Source organism: Astyanax mexicanus, chromosome 15, assembly GCF_023375975.1.
Source record: "Astyanax mexicanus isolate ESR-SI-001 chromosome 15, AstMex3_surface, whole genome shotgun sequence".
Lineage (NCBI taxonomy): Eukaryota > Metazoa > Chordata > Actinopteri > Characiformes > Acestrorhamphidae > Astyanax > Astyanax mexicanus.
In genome coordinates, this window is record NC_064422.1 from 34,798,053 (window position 1) to 34,815,355 (window position 17,303).

Consider the following 17,303-nt stretch of genomic DNA (forward strand, 5'->3'; position numbering starts at 1 on the left):
CATCTTTTTCAGGTTTGGCTTTTGAGTGTGAATAAGAGAGAGAGTGTGTGTGTGTGTGTGTGTGTGTGTGTGTGTGTGTGTGTGTGTGTGTGTGAGCAGTGGCATAGCAGTCAGTGTCTGGCCGCACAGGCCGGGGCTGTGCCGCTCTCTCCGGCGGGTGTCTGATGTGTTTAACCTGCAGAACCCCAATCAGCCACACCGGAGTCCCTGAGCTGGAGTTCAGCCCAGGCTCGTGGCAGGGAGAGAGACAGGTAGAGGGAAGGAGAGAGAGGGAACGGAATGAAGGTCAGAGTGGGCTGCAGTGTTGTGACCGTGGAGGCCTGCGCTCAGGTCTCCGAATGGAGGTGAATGAACTGGAAGGAGATTTCTCAAAGTGTTTCCCGCTTTTCACGCAGAGTTCATTTACTCTCCCGAAGGAGGCCAAATTCCTTTTGTGCTGCATTTGGGCTCCAGTAGATCCTGGTTATGGCCAGTGTTTAAATCAATAGTGAAGCTCCAGTCTCTGTGAGTGATTGCCACAGTAACATAATCCACCGTTTAACGTCAGGGGAGACGCTGGAAGCTGAGGCTACCCTATATACCCTGCTCTGAAACAATCATTCCCAGACTGTACTGTATACTGTATGCTAACGTGTGCAGCTGCTTTGCTTGGAAAAGAAGCTTTAAGACAAATGTTCTCTAATAATGTATGGGTCAATATTAATAAGACATAACATAGGTCATTTGTGTCTGCAGCATAGATGCATAAATTTCATATAAAACAATATTTTTACAAGATTTACTTAGAGAAATATTAACCTTCACTTTAAAGTACTGTACGTTTTGTACATTTGGTCCCACGTATAAGTGTATAAGTGTCCCTAATAAATGTGGAAATACATATGAGCAACCCTTGTAATAATAATGTAATAACCACTGTAAAGTAAGCTACATATTTGCTACATATTTATAACAGTTTATAACAGTTCTACAGGTTATTTAACTGCACGTGTGTTAATGTTGTGTGTAATAAGGGGAGTTTTTCACATAGGCTGTGGTGGAATAAATTCAAGTTGCATACATAGATATTTCTTCAATAGCTCCTGTTCGTTATGTAATTAGGGCCATCATTGTTTAAAAAAAAAATTAAAGAAAATAATAATTACAAATATTCTGCTCTGTCTAACTGACACTCATACATAAGTGTAATTATATAACCTGCACAATCTGTAACACTGCTACAATGTAATTCACTAGTAGTTACAGAGTTATTACATGTATTGGTAACTACACAGTTATTAAAGACACTTATTATAAAGACAGGCTGTTCATTTCATGCAGTTTTATACTGTTTCATTTTCAAGGAAATGAAGGACACTGCATATTGAGCCAGTAATAAAACTCATTTTACTTTTTACTATTTCTGAGACATATCCTGTCTCAATACTTAGTCAAAATAAAAATGATCATGGTAATTATAGAGTAATATAATTTAAATAATTAAGATTTATCTTTGGAACAGTACAAGGTCAAAACGAACAGTTTAACATGTTTCTAAATCTAATTCAACCACATTTTACTCAAATGCTAATGTTCACAACAATCATCTACGTCTCATAGAGTTTCCATACCAGGGTGGACACATGCGTGACTGGAAATTAAAAGTTAAAATAAAAAAGGAAAAATATGATCACAGAAATACAGTTTATGGGGCAATATATATTCCATCCAATACAAAATACTATCCAAAGTACAAAATCCTGACATAACTAACATACACTACCACACTCCAGTTCAGAATCAGTGTTTCCAATAATATAAAAGCACTTTGAATGCAGAAACATATATATAAAATAATTTTATTAAGATCGTAGCCTCTACAGCTCTAAAGGTTTTAGGAATCATTTTTAGAAAAGTGTTAAAAAAGAACATTTGTGTTCAGTGGTAGATGTTGAAATGACTGAGGAAGCTGTACAACATTGAGAATTATGAAATAATAAAACTAATGTCCAGAATGCCTATTTTTCTAAAGCTGCAGTTAAATTCTAAAGTGGATATTTTGATGAGAAAATACTTATAATAGATTAATACACCATAATAAATGACTTACATTTATTTAATTCTGTCATTGTTTTGACATTTTAAGTATTAGTCATAATATCTAAAATCTATATTTTTTTGTGTACAGCACTTGAATCTTTATAAGTTTTAAGTTTTAAGTACAGTTAATTTAATAATGGTTCTGGAAGTGATGGAAAGTTTTCCGCTGGTAGTGTACGTCACATATAATAATAATTTCTTTCTGCAAGTTAAAGTTTAAAATCTCATTTCAGGCCTTATTGTACTGTGTCATTTCTCACCCCTCCGCCTGGTAATGAGAGGAAGAAATGAATGCCTTGCAGCTGGAAATCTTTTACATTTCAGTTAGCAGTGTGTTCTTAGCTGTTTCTACTTAATTGCATTTACTTCTTTTTGTTCTGCTTTTTTTTTTTCTTCAGTCCAAATGATGAGGAAAAAAAGGAAGTGATTGATATCTCATTATATCTTCGTTACAGATCTCCTGATTTATTCCCGTAATGTTGGCTCTTGTCTGAGTCTGATTCATGTCTGATTTGTGCTACTTTGGGATTGTGGGTGTGTGTTAGTTGCTTAATTAATGCATCTAAAATTTAGAAAGGAAACGTACTTTATCAATGCCAGAACAAATACCATTATATACTGAATTTGAGGAAAATCTGTTTTATTTGTTTCTAAAATGAAAATAAAGATGAAATAAACTCAAAATGACAAAAGTCATAGGATAGCAGTATGTTAGATATTAATGCAGTGCTACCTAATCCAGTATTACCCCCAATCTGTATTGTCTCAGTTGTGAGGTGTTATCTTGTGAGTGAGGTTGAACACTAGCCAGCCTGTTCATTGCAAGTAAACATGCATTGAAGTCTCAAAATGCATATGCCACAAGCCTGGGCAGGGTTCTTTAGCTTCCATGGGATGTAACAAAAGTCATGGGACATGATACTACTTCCTGTTCCATGATATTTGGCATGTCAGTGTAATTTTAGGGCAGGGTGTAATTTCAGGGCCTGATGTTAAATGGTGGATTATGTTACTGTGGCAATCACTCTATATCATTGCTTTTATAATATATCATTCCATTTTTGGCAGTTATTAATTACATTATATTACTTGTTGATGGTAAAAAGAGCAATAGAAGTGCCCTAAAAGGAAAATCTTATATATTGACCCTTAAAAACATATAGATATATGTTTGAGTAAAATTAAAATTGTTGTTTTATTCTATGACCACACTTCTCACAAATTCCAAATAAAACTATTGTTATTTAGAGTTTTTATTTGCAAAAAAAATGAGAAATGGCTGAAATAACAAAAAAGATGCAAAGCTTTCAGAGCTCAAATAATGCAAAGAAAACAAGTTCATATTCATAACATTTTACGAGTTCAGAAATCAATATTTGGTGGAACAACCCTGGTTTTTAATCACAGTTTTCATGCATCTTGGCATATTCTCCTCCACCAGTCTTACACACTGCTTTTGTGATAACTTTATGCCTTTACTCCTGGTGCAAAAATTCAAGCAGTTTAGGTTGGTTTGATGGCTTGTGATCATCCATCCCCTTTTTGATTATATTCCAGAGGTTTCCAATTTGGTAAAATCAAAGAAACTCATCATTTGTAGGTGGTCTCATTTTTTCCAGAGCTTTTTGATATGACAGTGATGATATATGGTACAGTATGAGTATAAGTAAGTTCTAAACCACCAAGGTATTTGCCTCCTTCCAGTCCAATTCCCAATTACCTTACCATGTTTTTTATTTTTTCTTTCAATCAAAGCTGAATTCGTGCTTGTGATACTCGTTAGAACCAAAGTGAAGTGGGGGTTGTCTCTGTGGGCTGGGCGTCCCACTGTGGCTGATGTAGTATCAGGCCTGCTGACTGATCTCAACTTTAGATGTGATGTGCCTGTGTTGGGTCCCCGTGGCGCCTCAAAGCTGGATCAACATACGTTCCCCAACTCACGAGTGTTCACCGCCTGCATGCCCTCCTCCATGTGTTTCTCTGGGTTTAAATCAGTTCACTAATACATACACACATAAATATATATATATATATATATATATATATATATATATATATATATATATATATATATATATATATATATATATATATATACAGATACAGTTACCTGTATTTGCTGCAGTGTTATACTGTACACAGCCTCACACATACAGTCTGCCTTTTCCCTCCAGAGATCTGTCTCTATCTCTAACTTTCCTTCTCCTTCCTTTTTTCTACCACTCTCTCACCGCTCTCACTTTTTCCTTATCGTCTTTCCCCCCTTTGTTATTCTCTCTCATTCTGCCATTCCTTCTCTCTCTCTTTTTGTGTGGCTCACTTTCTCTCACTTTCTCATTATCTTAGCACTTTCTAAGTTGTTATTTCTGTCTTATTCTCTCTCTCTCTCCTTTACTCTCTCATTCTTTTTCATTTTTCTATAAGTCTTCCTCTCCTATTCTCCCTTGTTTTCTTTCACACTCTCATTCTTTTCCCCTCTTTTTCTTTTGATCTCTTTTGATCTTTCTTGTTGAGTGTGTGAAAGAAAGTGAGAACAAGAATGATCAAAAGAGATCAAAAGAAAAAGTCAGGTGACTATATCTCTCTTTAAATCTCACTCTATATCTCACTTTCACTTTCTAATTTGTAATTTTTTTTCTTTCATTATCTCTCTTTCTGTTACTCTCATTGTTTCTCTCATTCTTCATTCTTTCTAATTCTGCAATTATTTCCCCCTCTTTCTTTTCCTATTTTTTCTCCCATTCTCTAATTTCTTTTTGTTTTTAATAATTTCTCTCACTCTCTCTCATTCTTATATTTGGGTAGTCTCATCCTTTCTCTCATTTTCTTTCTTTTTTTCTCTCTCAATTTATTTCTTTTTATTCTCGCTCCTAGCTTTTTTCTTTTGTTAGGTTTTTACCCTTTCTTTCTGTCTCTCTGTCTCATTCTCCTATTTTCTCACTTTTGTTTGTTTTTTTATTATTTGTTCCTTATACATTCTCTCAATCTCTCTCTCATTCTCTCTGTCTCTTGCTCTTTCTTTTATTATTGCTCTCATCTTTTTCCTTCTGTTACATGTGCTCTGTCCCATTATTTCTTTAGTTATCTCTCTCTCTTTTATACTTTTTACTACTTATTTTTCCTCTTTCTTTCTCTTTTTCTCTCATTCTATCTTTTTTATTTTGGTTGGTCTCTTTGTATGTCTTCTTCTCTTTCTCTCTCTCCTTTATTATCGCTCATATCCTTTTACTTTTGTTACTTGTGCTCTGTCCCGTTATTTTCCCTTGTTTTCTCTCTCTCTCTCTCTCTCTCTCTTTTGTTCTTTTCACTCTCTCATTTTCCTTCTTTCTTTCTCTCTCTCATTCTATCTTTTCTCTTTCTCTCTTTCTGTCTCTCTCTCTCTGTCTGTCTGTCTCTGTATTTTTCTCTCTCACAGAGACACACTTTCTCTCTCTTTCTCTCCTTTATTATTGCCCTTATCTTATTCCTTTTGTTACTTGTGCTCTGTCCCATTATTTCTCTTGTTTTTTTCTTTCTCTCTTTTGTTCTTTTTTACTCTCTTATTTTCCTTGTTTCATTATCTTTCTCATTCTATCTTGTTTCTTTTGTTTGGTCATTCTATTTTTCTCTCTCTATCTCTCTTTTTCTCTCTCTCTCTTTTTCTCTGTCTATCTCTCGCTCACTCTGTCTAGCAGCTTTTTGCTCTCTCTCTGTCTCTCTCTCTCTCTCTCTGTCTCTCTCTCTCTCTCTGTGGAGTACTGTATATACGGCGGCCCGTGGCCAGGCCTGGATGTAGCTGCCTTCAGCACTTCTCTCTCATTGATCCTGCTAAGCCGGGGGAAGTTTAGCTGACATCATCTTTTCATCTGCTCTGCCCATGTTATTCTAATTCATTATGCACATGAAGAGCTGCCGCACGTCGTCCCTCGCACGCCATGCTTTTTCCTCCACTGAGCATGTCTGCACACAACAGGCCAAAAACAAGATAAGTCTGAAATTAATGACCACTCGGAGCATCACAGCTTTCACACACGCCCCTTTTCATCTGTCGCCTCCTGAATCGCGCTTACTTTAGCTCACTTATTCACCCACGCGCTGACTGTTATGAGTCTGACTCCAAGGTGTGGTGGCAGATAGTGCTTTATGTGAGTGTTTAACCCCTTCAGTGTTAATGAAAAATGGACTGCTATTACTGCAGAGTAATTTACTGTTGTCTGCGCCGGTGCTGTTGTTTGCATTTATTTGATCGACTTGATCTAACAACAAATGCATTGAATTTAAAGCACTTTCTGATCTGAATCTTGAACAAAAAAAAAAGCTTGCTATGGTAACTGGGGTTTGAACTGAAGGCTATATTATATTTCATTTCATTGCTCTTAATTTCACTGTTAGACTTTATTAAGTATTTATTTGTTTGTAAATTGATAGTAATAAAGTGTTAACTCTGTGGATAGATTAGAATCACCCACACCTGTATAAGATGTGAGGTGTTATCTTGTGAGTGAGTTTAATCACTGGCCAGTGTGCTCATGGCAAGATGACTTATCAGAGTTTGATTGAGGTCTTACTTATAAATCACATTTTATCCCTATCAAACTTTATTTAGTATTCATATATATATATATATATATATATATATATATATATATATATATATATATATATATATATATATATATATATATATATATGATAACTTAGTGGACAGCTTATACACCTGTGTATATTATGAGGTATTATCTTGTGAGTGAGTTTAAACATTGACTAGCGTACTTATGGTAAGATGACTTATCAGTTCGATTGAGGTCTTAATTATAAATCATATTTTTGTATTTAAATTGATTATGAAGCGTTATCTAACTTAAAGTGGACAGTTAGAAACACCCACACCTGTATAAGTTGTGAGGTGCTATCTTGTGAGTGAGGTTAAACACTGGCAAGAGTTGGAGTGAGGTCTGATAGATGGATGGGACATTCCATTTCTGAAGTTGTGCAGGCATTTAACATTAATAACTTGATCTAACAAAACAATGCACAGACAAATAAATGGGCATTATCTGATGTAAATCTTGAAAAATAAACATGCAGAGGTATCTAGAATTTAGGAATTGGACATAAATAATTTGTTGATGGCTTAGAAAGTACTTATAAATCATATTTTATCTCTGTTAAACTTTATTTAGTGTTTATCAATCAATTTATATATTTATGCATCCAGTTCTGAATGTATATATATATATATATGGTAACATTTCTATGAATGTCATCACTATTAGACTCTACAACCACGTTCATAACATGTTATAATGCATTCATAAGGCATTATAAACATGGCTACAAATATTTCTAAAAACGCATAACCAATTATAGCCATGTTTATTAAGCATTATAACTTGTGATCATAATACATTATAAGCTGTGTGTATAATGTAATGTATAATATATGTTAAAATAGTATATAGCTATCGTTAATAATATAGTCCCACAATGAAAGTCTGACACACAAAGACCTGTTATAATACATTATAACTGTCAATAACTAATATTACATTCACGACAAGAATACTTTATAAGTGGTTAAAAATATATTTATAGAATTATTTAGGGTGTGTTTATAAGTTGGAAGCTTTTTTAGTCATAATACAGTCTGTAAACTGAGACTGAGTTTCTTGTTATCGATGTATAACATGTTATAAACACAGTTATTAATGATTTATAATCACAGTTCATGATGCATAATAAACATGGCTATGATGAATTATACATTTTTTATAAATATAATGTGTTATGAGTATGTTTGTAGAGTCTTATAGAGAGACACTTTCTACATTCATAGAAAGTGTTACCATATATATATATATATATATATATATATATATATATATATATATATATATATATATATATATATATATATATATAGTTAAAATAAAAAGTCAAAATGCTCCTCTTTATTATATAAGGCCATTACTCTTTCCATGCTCACTGGGTACTGTAGACATGTTGCCCCAGGCTCGCTCGGGGTCTTTGGGCCGTGTATTATCATGTAGCAAATGACTCTGTGACAGTGCAGCACAAACACAATCCAGCTGAATGATGTCACGTCAGATCAAGAACCCCCCCCCCCCCAGGACGACACATTTACACATGCATACGTACTGCCATGCATACTGTGACATTTGCTCAATATCTGGCCTGACATTTGGTCAGTATCATGTATCCCGACAGTGCGTGCAGGAAATGGAGACATGAGAGATTTGGTCACTATGGGTCGGAGAGAGTGAGCGAAAGTGAGAGCGAGAGTAGGAGAGAGAAAGAGAGAGAGAGAGAGAGAGAGAGTGTGTGGTTCCACTGGGCCGGTGAGAGATGAGACGAATATATGTCACAGACAGCAGTCCATCCTGGAGCACAGTGGTGTCACCACTATTTTCTCTCTATGATGGACAGATGAGCACACCGACTTTGAGCCTGATCGCCCCCACCTTCTCTTTAAATCTCTCTCTCTCTCTCTCTCTCTCTCTCTCATCATCCCCTCAGGTCTTCATAGGCCACTGCTCAGTAAATGAATCCTCTGGTCTCAACATGTCAGAGGTTTTTTCTTTTAAATCTGTATTCACACTTCCTGACAGCTTCCTTAATCTTCACCGCCACATACAAATGTTGGCCAAGCAGGGGGAATTTGTAATGTGCCACCAAGCACTCCTCCATCTCCCTCTCCTCCTCCTTCTCCTCCTCATCTCCCTCTATTCCCCACCTCCTCCACAGTCTCGCCTTTAGGCCTTCAGGTCCTGCCTGCTCCGCTACCCTTTTTTATTCCAGGCAGTGATCTGGTTCAGCATACGATGATCCTCTTATAGAGGTACATGTAGCCGTGATATTCCCTGTATGGAAATTTTTAGGACTTTTTTGGTTATTAGTTATAAATCTGTGTATGCATTTCTATACATTTTTTTATCAGCTTGATTTATATGTTGTAGCAACGTGAAGGCTTTTTGGAGAATGTTTTTGACTGCTAGATTAAAAAACTTGGTAAAGTTCAGAACAACCTTTAAATTCAAATTAAAAGTCTCACTAAAATGTATTTAGTATGTACTAATTGAAATGTATACACTTACAGTATAGTATATACTAAGATGTACACTTTGTACACTAGTAGCATTTAAATTGATCATACATTGTTACCTCAGAGGACAGATTGGGATTGCCCACACCTGTGTAAATTGTAAAGTTTTGGGCCCTATTCCAGCTATCTATAGCATGCAGTTTAATTGGGGAATGTAGCTGGATTTAGGGTGTGTTAGGGTGTCTTTGGTATCATGAGGTGCAAAAAATAGGCCTTGCAAGGCTCAAAAAGAACTAATTACTCTTAATTAATTATGGGTGTGTTTTTGGCGTAACGTGAAATAAACCAATCAGTGTGTCACCTGATATTCCCTTTAAGAGGCAGGTAAGCTCAGATTTTGGAGCATTCGTATCTTAATAACGCAGCACTTTTTTTTGCATGTCTCAGCATATTATGTGCATTCACACAGCTCATTTAAGGGAACAGCAATGTTATTTTATTCTTTATTCTTTTTATTGTTGAGTTAAAAGTCGGGTTTGGGCCCTACAGCGGGTCTGTGTGTGTGTAGGTGCATATGGCACATCTATAGGAATGGACTCTGACAATTGACTGTAGTCAGGGTTTAAATCAGCCAGTGTTTTCCCCTGTCAAAATAGAAACACTCCAGCAATTTGCCTAACAACATGTCCACACCACCACACTCATCAGTGTAGATCTGTTCATAAACTCCATCAACGCTATTTTAACAATGCGGGTGCACACCTTGGAAATGGACTGTTGATGGGGTGTAAGATAGCAAATAACATTGAACCATGCCTTGCACAGGGTGTACTATACAGAGCCCTTTATCTTGTAAGTTAGGCTGAATGGGACATTTTTTATGTGCCAGCATTTAACATATCTCATATCACATATGTACTAGGAAAAGAGTACAGTGAGTGGTAATGATTGTGACCAGCAGCATCTGGCTAGAATTGTCCATGCAAACAGACAATTCAGACAAAACAGACCTATGTGACAACATTTTTAAATTTCAGCCCTGTATACCACAATGTTTTGTAATAAAGAAATCAATATGTGATTAGAGAGTAGACTTTCATCTTTAATTCAAAGGGTTTTTCAAAAATACCGTGTTCATTTGTCACCAGATCATCTGTTAAACATGGTGGAGGCAGTGTTATAGCATGAGCTTTTATGACTGACAATTGAACTAGATCACTGGTGTTTATTTTTAAAGTTACTTAATTCACATTTATTGCTTCTCCAAGACCTGCGTAGATTTGTACACATTTTAGCGAAGATAAATATGAACAGTATGAACTAGCGAAGAATTTATTAGGCCTGTGATTTTCTCCAGCAGGCGGACGAGGTGGCGCAGACGGACGCCTCCCAGCAGCTCCAGCTCCAGCCCTCAGACTCATCGGAGAAGCAGCAGCCCAAGCGGTTACACGTCTCCAATATTCCCTTCCGCTTTCGTGACCCGGACCTGCGGCAAATGTTTGGGGTGAGTGTTGTTACAAAAACCACAGTCAGGAACTGTTTAAAGTTTAGCCATTAACTGTTGTGAAAGATCATCCAGTGCCACAATGCCTTGAACGTGTTTTGACTCATAAATTGGTTACAGGCACCTGAGACACCTGACATAGACCTGTCTGTCCTTTACCCACAAATACATTCTTCTGTATTAGCTGTTAATAAGTTTGATAAATTTACAGAAGTTGCTCATTCAACCTAATAGCAGAGTTCGAACAAAAGCTCGTCAATCCTTTCAATCCAAGGTAGCCTTTGTTTAAAAGAAAGGTAACACTTTATTTTAAGGAACACAAATTAGGCACATATTAATGTCTTATTATTTGCTTAATAAAGCCTTAATTAGACATTTATAACTGATTCATTCACTGCTTATTAGGCTTTATTCTGTGTAAGTGTTATTGGTGCTCAATTAAGGGTCTGTGATTAAATATGTATTCGATTATTTTAGTGTCTAATTAGTGATGAACAGAACCTCACTTTAGAATATGGTGCACATCTTAGTCTATTAGTGACTATTAACTCAAAAAACTCCAGCACAACCATAACCTTGTCAAACTCACATAGATCAAACTGCTGCCAATTATAATAACACTAATAACATGTAGAATTAACTAATAGTTAATAATGCTTAATAATCTGCTTAACACGGCGCTAACATAACTGTTTATTGTGCACTATAAGAACTAATACAGTCATTATTAATCATTACCACATAACAGATCCCTAATTCAGCACCAATAATAATAAAGCACAGAATAAAGCCCAATAAGTAGTGAATACATTATTTACAAATGTCTAATTAAGGCTTTATTAAGCAAATAATAAGACATTAATAAGCACCTTATTTGTGTTCCTTAAAATAAAGAGTTTCCAAAAGAGATTGTAGGTCATAACAGATGTATCTGTCAAGGCCTTTAGTCAGACATAATACTTTATACACAATATAATTTGAAAAATAAAATCTAACATCAAGATCAGTGCATTTGTGACTTCTGTGCTCTGCAAATGGGTCTGGAATCTCCAATGCTCTCATAAATTCACACATTTTCACTGTTCACTCTTTGCTTATGCTCTCTTTAATTTCCCTCCTCCACACAAAAAAATATACCGAGTTAAGCTATATTTCATGTTTTCCGTGAGCATAAACTGACAAGGAATCACCCAGAGAAATGGCTCCATAAAGTCACTCTAAAAAAGCCACAATTCACAGCCTTTAAGCTCTGCACCACCATATATTTGTTTAACGTCCGCAGTGTTATAGTCAGTGTGTAGCTTGTCATGAAAGATTTTTGTGTTTTGCTGCAAACAAACAAGCCCATGCTTTGCTTTGTTAAGGCTATTTGACTAATGTACTTTAAAGACCTAGCTCTACCATAAGCTACTGTATACCATAAGTATACTTTTTTATTAGCTTCAGTATTTAGCATAAACTAGTTGGATGATGTTTCTAAGGTAATAGAAGCGTTTTACAAGCTTTTTGTCCCCACCTAAAGTTTTTTTTTTTCCCTTTATTGACCATAAAATGCAAATCGAACCAGAAAAAAATAAATTTAACTATATCATAAACACAAGAAAACTGTAATACACTGTTTACAGTCTGTTCCTGCGTTCCCCTACCTATACCATATTGATTCTTTAACTTTTTATTAGCTTGGAAATTCAACAAAGCCAGTAAGATGTTTATAAAGTAATGAGAGGGTTTCACAACAATGTTGTTTTAAATATATCTACCTAAAACATATCTTTTTTTTTCTTTACTGGCCATTTAATACAAATCAAAACACAGTACTCAGTGTGTTCCGCAGTACTCAGCATGTCCGCAAGTCTACCACAATATTATTTTACCTTTTTATTAACTTGGAAATTCAACAGAAGCTAGTTAGATTATGTCTGTACAGTAATTAGAAGTTTTACAAGCTTTTTATCTCACCTAAAATATATTGAATTTTTTTCTATAATGGCCATTTGATACAAATCAAACCAGAACACAGTACTGGAAATCTGTTTACAGTGTGTTCCAGCGTGTCCCTAACTATACCATATTCTTTTACTTTTTTAATTTTTACTTTTATCTTGGAAATTCAACAGAAGCTAGTTAGAGAAATGAGGTTGCTTTACAACAATTTTGTCCCACCTTAAATATATTGTATTTTTTTCCATTATTAGCCATTTAATACAAATCAAACCAAAACTCAGTACCAAAAATCTGTTAACTATACCATAAGTATTCTTTTACTTTTTTTATTAACTTGGAAATTCAACAGAAGCTAGTTTGTTTGCGTTTGTGAGATCATGAAAAGGTTTTTAAATCATTTTGTCCCTCTAAAATATATTATATTTTTCCTTTATTTGCCGTTTAATACAAATCAAACCACAACACAGTAGCAGAAGTCTGTTTACAGTGTGTTCCAGCGTGTTCTTAACTGTAACTTAAGTATTTTTTACTTGTTTTATTAGCTTGGGAATTCAACAGAAGCTAGTTAGATTATGTTTGTATAGTAATGAGACAGTTTTACATACATTTTGTCACAATTAATATATATATATATATATATATATATATATATATATATATATATATATATATATATATATGTGTATATAGTATTTTTTATTTGTTTTCCATTTAATATAAATCAAACCAGAGCTCAATTTTTGTAATTTTTTTATTAGCTTGGAAATTCAACAGAAGCTATTTAATTGTTTGTAAAGTAATGGGAGGAATTAAAACAAAAAAAAATGTCCCATCTAAAATATATTGTATCTTTTCTTTGTTCGCCATTTAATATAAATCAAACCAGAGCTCAGTACCGGAAATCTGTTTACAGTGTGTTCCAGCGTGCCCCTAAAGTGGGCTCAAAACGAAGCGAGATAAGAGGCTCTTAGCAATTGTGCTCTTTCATATCCATAACAGCCGTGCCTGTCTCTCTAAGACGTGGAGAGATGTAGAGTTTAACTCCAGAATACTTTGAATTAGCAGCACCCAGCGAGGGAGCCCGGCTAAACGCTACGCACTGGCAGCTTGTTACTGGAAGCTACAAACGAACTGGGAGGAGGATGAGGGGAAAGGGAGGGGAAAAAAAAAACGAGAGAAAAAAAAAACATATTGCTGTTGGTCTGAGCTTGTTAAGAGTTGGAGTCAGTGTTTACTGAAGGCGCGGTATAGGCGACAGTGGCATTTAATCTGATGAAGGGCTGTGGATTCAGTGTGAGTGCTGAGCCTGGAGAACATCTGTTCCCTCCGCTCTTTGTTCTCCCTCAGAGAGACGCTCACTCTCACTCCCCTCCGCTCCCATCCGCTCCTCTCCGCTCCTCTCGCTCTCTGCCCAGCCTTGATGTGACGAGCAGGGTGCTGTGGAGAGGTCCCACCAGTGGAGACATAATTAATAGTGCCTCTCAGTGCGCTTAAAAAGTGGGAGTTGTATCCTCATTAGGTGTTTGTTTGCTGACAGCTCCTCTATGTGTGTGTGTGTGCCTGTGAGTGTATGTCTATGTGTGTGTGTGACTGTTTGTAAGAGATGCTGTTGCAACTCTTGCTGTGAAATCTCACAGGGACCCAAGGGCACAATTATTGCATGTCATGGATAGACTAGTGGGAGTGGAGGAGATGGACAAGCATGCTGCAGCTCCGCAATCCTACATGAACTACACAAAAAAAACCTGGATGCTGCTACTGGAGTTCATGCAGGCCAGTGGAGAGCACTGACAGCAGCACTGGGGCTGGAGTACAGTCTCCTCCATCGCTCATATCGCAAAATAACACTTCCTATGAGTCCTGTATTCATAAAGCATTCTTAAGGCATTTATAAGGCATTCTATGGCACACAGACTGTAATAGGTTATAATAATTGTATAATAACTCCTAATAATATACTCTGCCTGGTCCAAAAAAAAATAAGCCACTACCTGGATTTAAGTAAGTAAATGATGTGGGGTTGATGCTGCAGTTGGTCTGCAGGTTTAGGTTCAGCAACAGTATGTGCTGAAAGAATGAGGTCAGCTGACTACCTGAATATACTGAATATAGACCAGGTTTTTCCATCAATGGATTTTTTCTTCCCTGATGGTACAGGCGTATTCCAAGATAACAATGTCAGGATTCATGGGGCTGGAATTGTGAAAGAGTTCAGGGTTCAGGGAGCATGAGATCATCATTTTCACACATGGCTTGAGAGAGTTTACTACAGAGTCCAGATCTTAACCTCATTGAGAATCTTTGAGATGTGCTGGAGAAGAGCTGCTTTGTGCAGCGGTCAGACTCTACCATCATCAATGCTGCTGCAAGATCTTGGAGAAAAATGTATGCAACACTGGATTGAAATAAATCTTGTGACTTTGCAGAAGCTTATAGAAACAATGCCACAGTGAATGCAATACTGCAATCAAAGCTAAAGGCAGTGCAACAAAATATTTTTCTTTGGCTAGACAGTATATATACTAATATCAACATAACAACATAAAATGTTATAAAATACAAATATGTGGCTTAATACAGATGCTTATAGAAGAGTGCACATACTAACATAAGGCCTTATGAAACATGCCTTTATGAAGAGACACAGATACACAGATACTTTCTGATGTGTTATGTATTTTGCCTACTTAAAATATTATACAAGCTTATGACAATCATTATAAGGTATTATGTATGCTACATAATGCATTATATACATCCAATTGTGATGTATTATGAATACAGGATTTATAGTAAGTGTTACCAAACAAACAACTTACTTACCTTACCTAGTTGAGCATACTGTTCAAACAAGTTAGCATTCTACAGTATATGAACAGGTTTTGGCTGCTATTCTGACTTTTTTTTTTTACATCTGTTTCAACAACAGAAAATTAAATAGCAGAACTTGTTTTCTATCTAGATGAAAAAAAAAACAGCAACAGAACAAGGTTTTAGTCTAGCTGTAAAATTGAATTTAAATATACACCCATAGCAGTCATCAATTTGTTTTGTAAAAACATTTCTAAGAAAACGCACCAGTAAAAGTATATGCATTTTTCTTTAATGAGATTTAATATTTTATTCACATTTCTTCGTTAGGCCTCTGGTACTTTAGTAACTTTTTTAATTGAAATGTCTCGTCAATTAAAACTAGATTTGCGAGCACAAAATATTTGCCTCGTGTGAGCAGATAGTAACATCTAAATGCTATGTTTATATAAATATGATATTCTGTAGTTCAATTTAGTATGTCTTTGTCTTTTTTACATTAAGCCTAGAAAACCCAGACATTTTTACATTTACATTTTACATTACCAATTCTACTTAACTGTGATTTCCAATGACAATCAGCTAACAGATTTGAACCAAACTCACTAAATATATATATATATATATATATACATATATATATATACATATATATATATGTATATATATATATATATATATATATATATATATATGTATATATATATATATATGTATATATATATATATATATATATATGTATATATATTCACTTCATAGACATATCATTACATAACTACCTGGAAAATGGTGTATTTGTTACTATATCAGAATAAAGAACAAGAGGGACTGTTAAGAATGTAATGGGAAGTCTATTTTAAGTGTACTCAGTGACCCTGTTAATTGTGAGCCTCAATTTCCAAACCTTTTCAGGCCAAAACTAGACTTAATCTATGTCTGTGAAAATGAGCCTAATACCAGCCATATCAGCAGCTTCTGGCCGCTTCCAGACTTTCAAGCTATTTTTATCCCAACATTTTATTTCAGTTTTTTTTTTTTTTTTTTTTTTGCAGACCTTCATCAAACTGTGAGCCAACTTTAATTTGCTAGAAGCGACCGCTTGGGCGTCCAGCAGTAGAGCCCATCAAAGCCTGTCCAAAAATATACATTCATCTCAACTTAGGGTTCAAACATGTGCTTTATTGGGGAGATGGCACTTTTTGATCTTTTCATCCAAGAGGGATGAAAATTCAATTTAGAATAGCTGATTCTCAAACCTCTAATTTGATGACTCCATTTCAGCATTTGAGTACATTGGCATGGAACATAGTCAAACAAAGAATGAAAATTAAACAAGCTTCATTACCCAACCTTATTTGAGCTTAATTTTATAATTAGAAAAAGACATCCAAAGCAATTACACCAATGAGTATGAAGGCTTAATGTTGGCGAATAAAATGGGGTTTAAAGCACCACCTTGGCGATTCCACGCAGGGGCTGCTGGAACGTGATTGAAATGTCAGATTCGCCACTCAAACCCTCCTGTGTTTCTACGACTGGGAGCATCCAGCGCCTGAGGAGCTTTCATTAAACTGTAACTACTCAGGCAATGAAGATGGCCACCAACCGTACTTGAAAGTACCGCCATGACAATAACAGGAAAAAAAAAAGCTCAGCTTAGCATCTTTCGCAAATTCCATATTAAGCCAATTAACAGGCTGATTTTCCAGCAGCACCTAAATGAAGGCAAGCCCGTTCTAATGAACGTGTGGAGTTACCCACAGAGGGCTGTGCCAGGCTTTACCTGCAGTCTACAGAGGCTGATAAAGAGATAGGACCCGTACGGTTTCTGTAGGTTACTAAAGGGTCTGCGTAATGGCTTTATAATGATGCCTTCTTATTTCTAATCACTTAGCTTAGCAGCTTTGTGGATTCAGAGTCCT

General features: G+C 35.6%; 1 protein-coding gene across 11 annotated transcripts in view; it reads left to right on the plus strand.

Moving 5' to 3' along the window:
• Window positions 1-17,303, plus strand: part of rbfox3a (RNA binding fox-1 homolog 3a) — a 726,874-nt gene that overhangs the window by 659,700 nt on the left and 49,871 nt on the right. For 7 of the 11 annotated variants that reach the window (XM_049465004.1, XM_049465002.1, XM_022669041.2 and 4 more), the window contains one exon: window positions 10,461-10,625. In XM_049465004.1, coding sequence (XP_049320961.1) covers window positions 10,461-10,625 — 165 coding nt within the window. The remainder of the gene's footprint in view (window positions 1-10,460; window positions 10,626-17,303) is intronic. The other 4 variants (XM_022669042.2, XM_022669038.2, XM_049465003.1 and 1 more) reach the window with 2 other exon arrangements.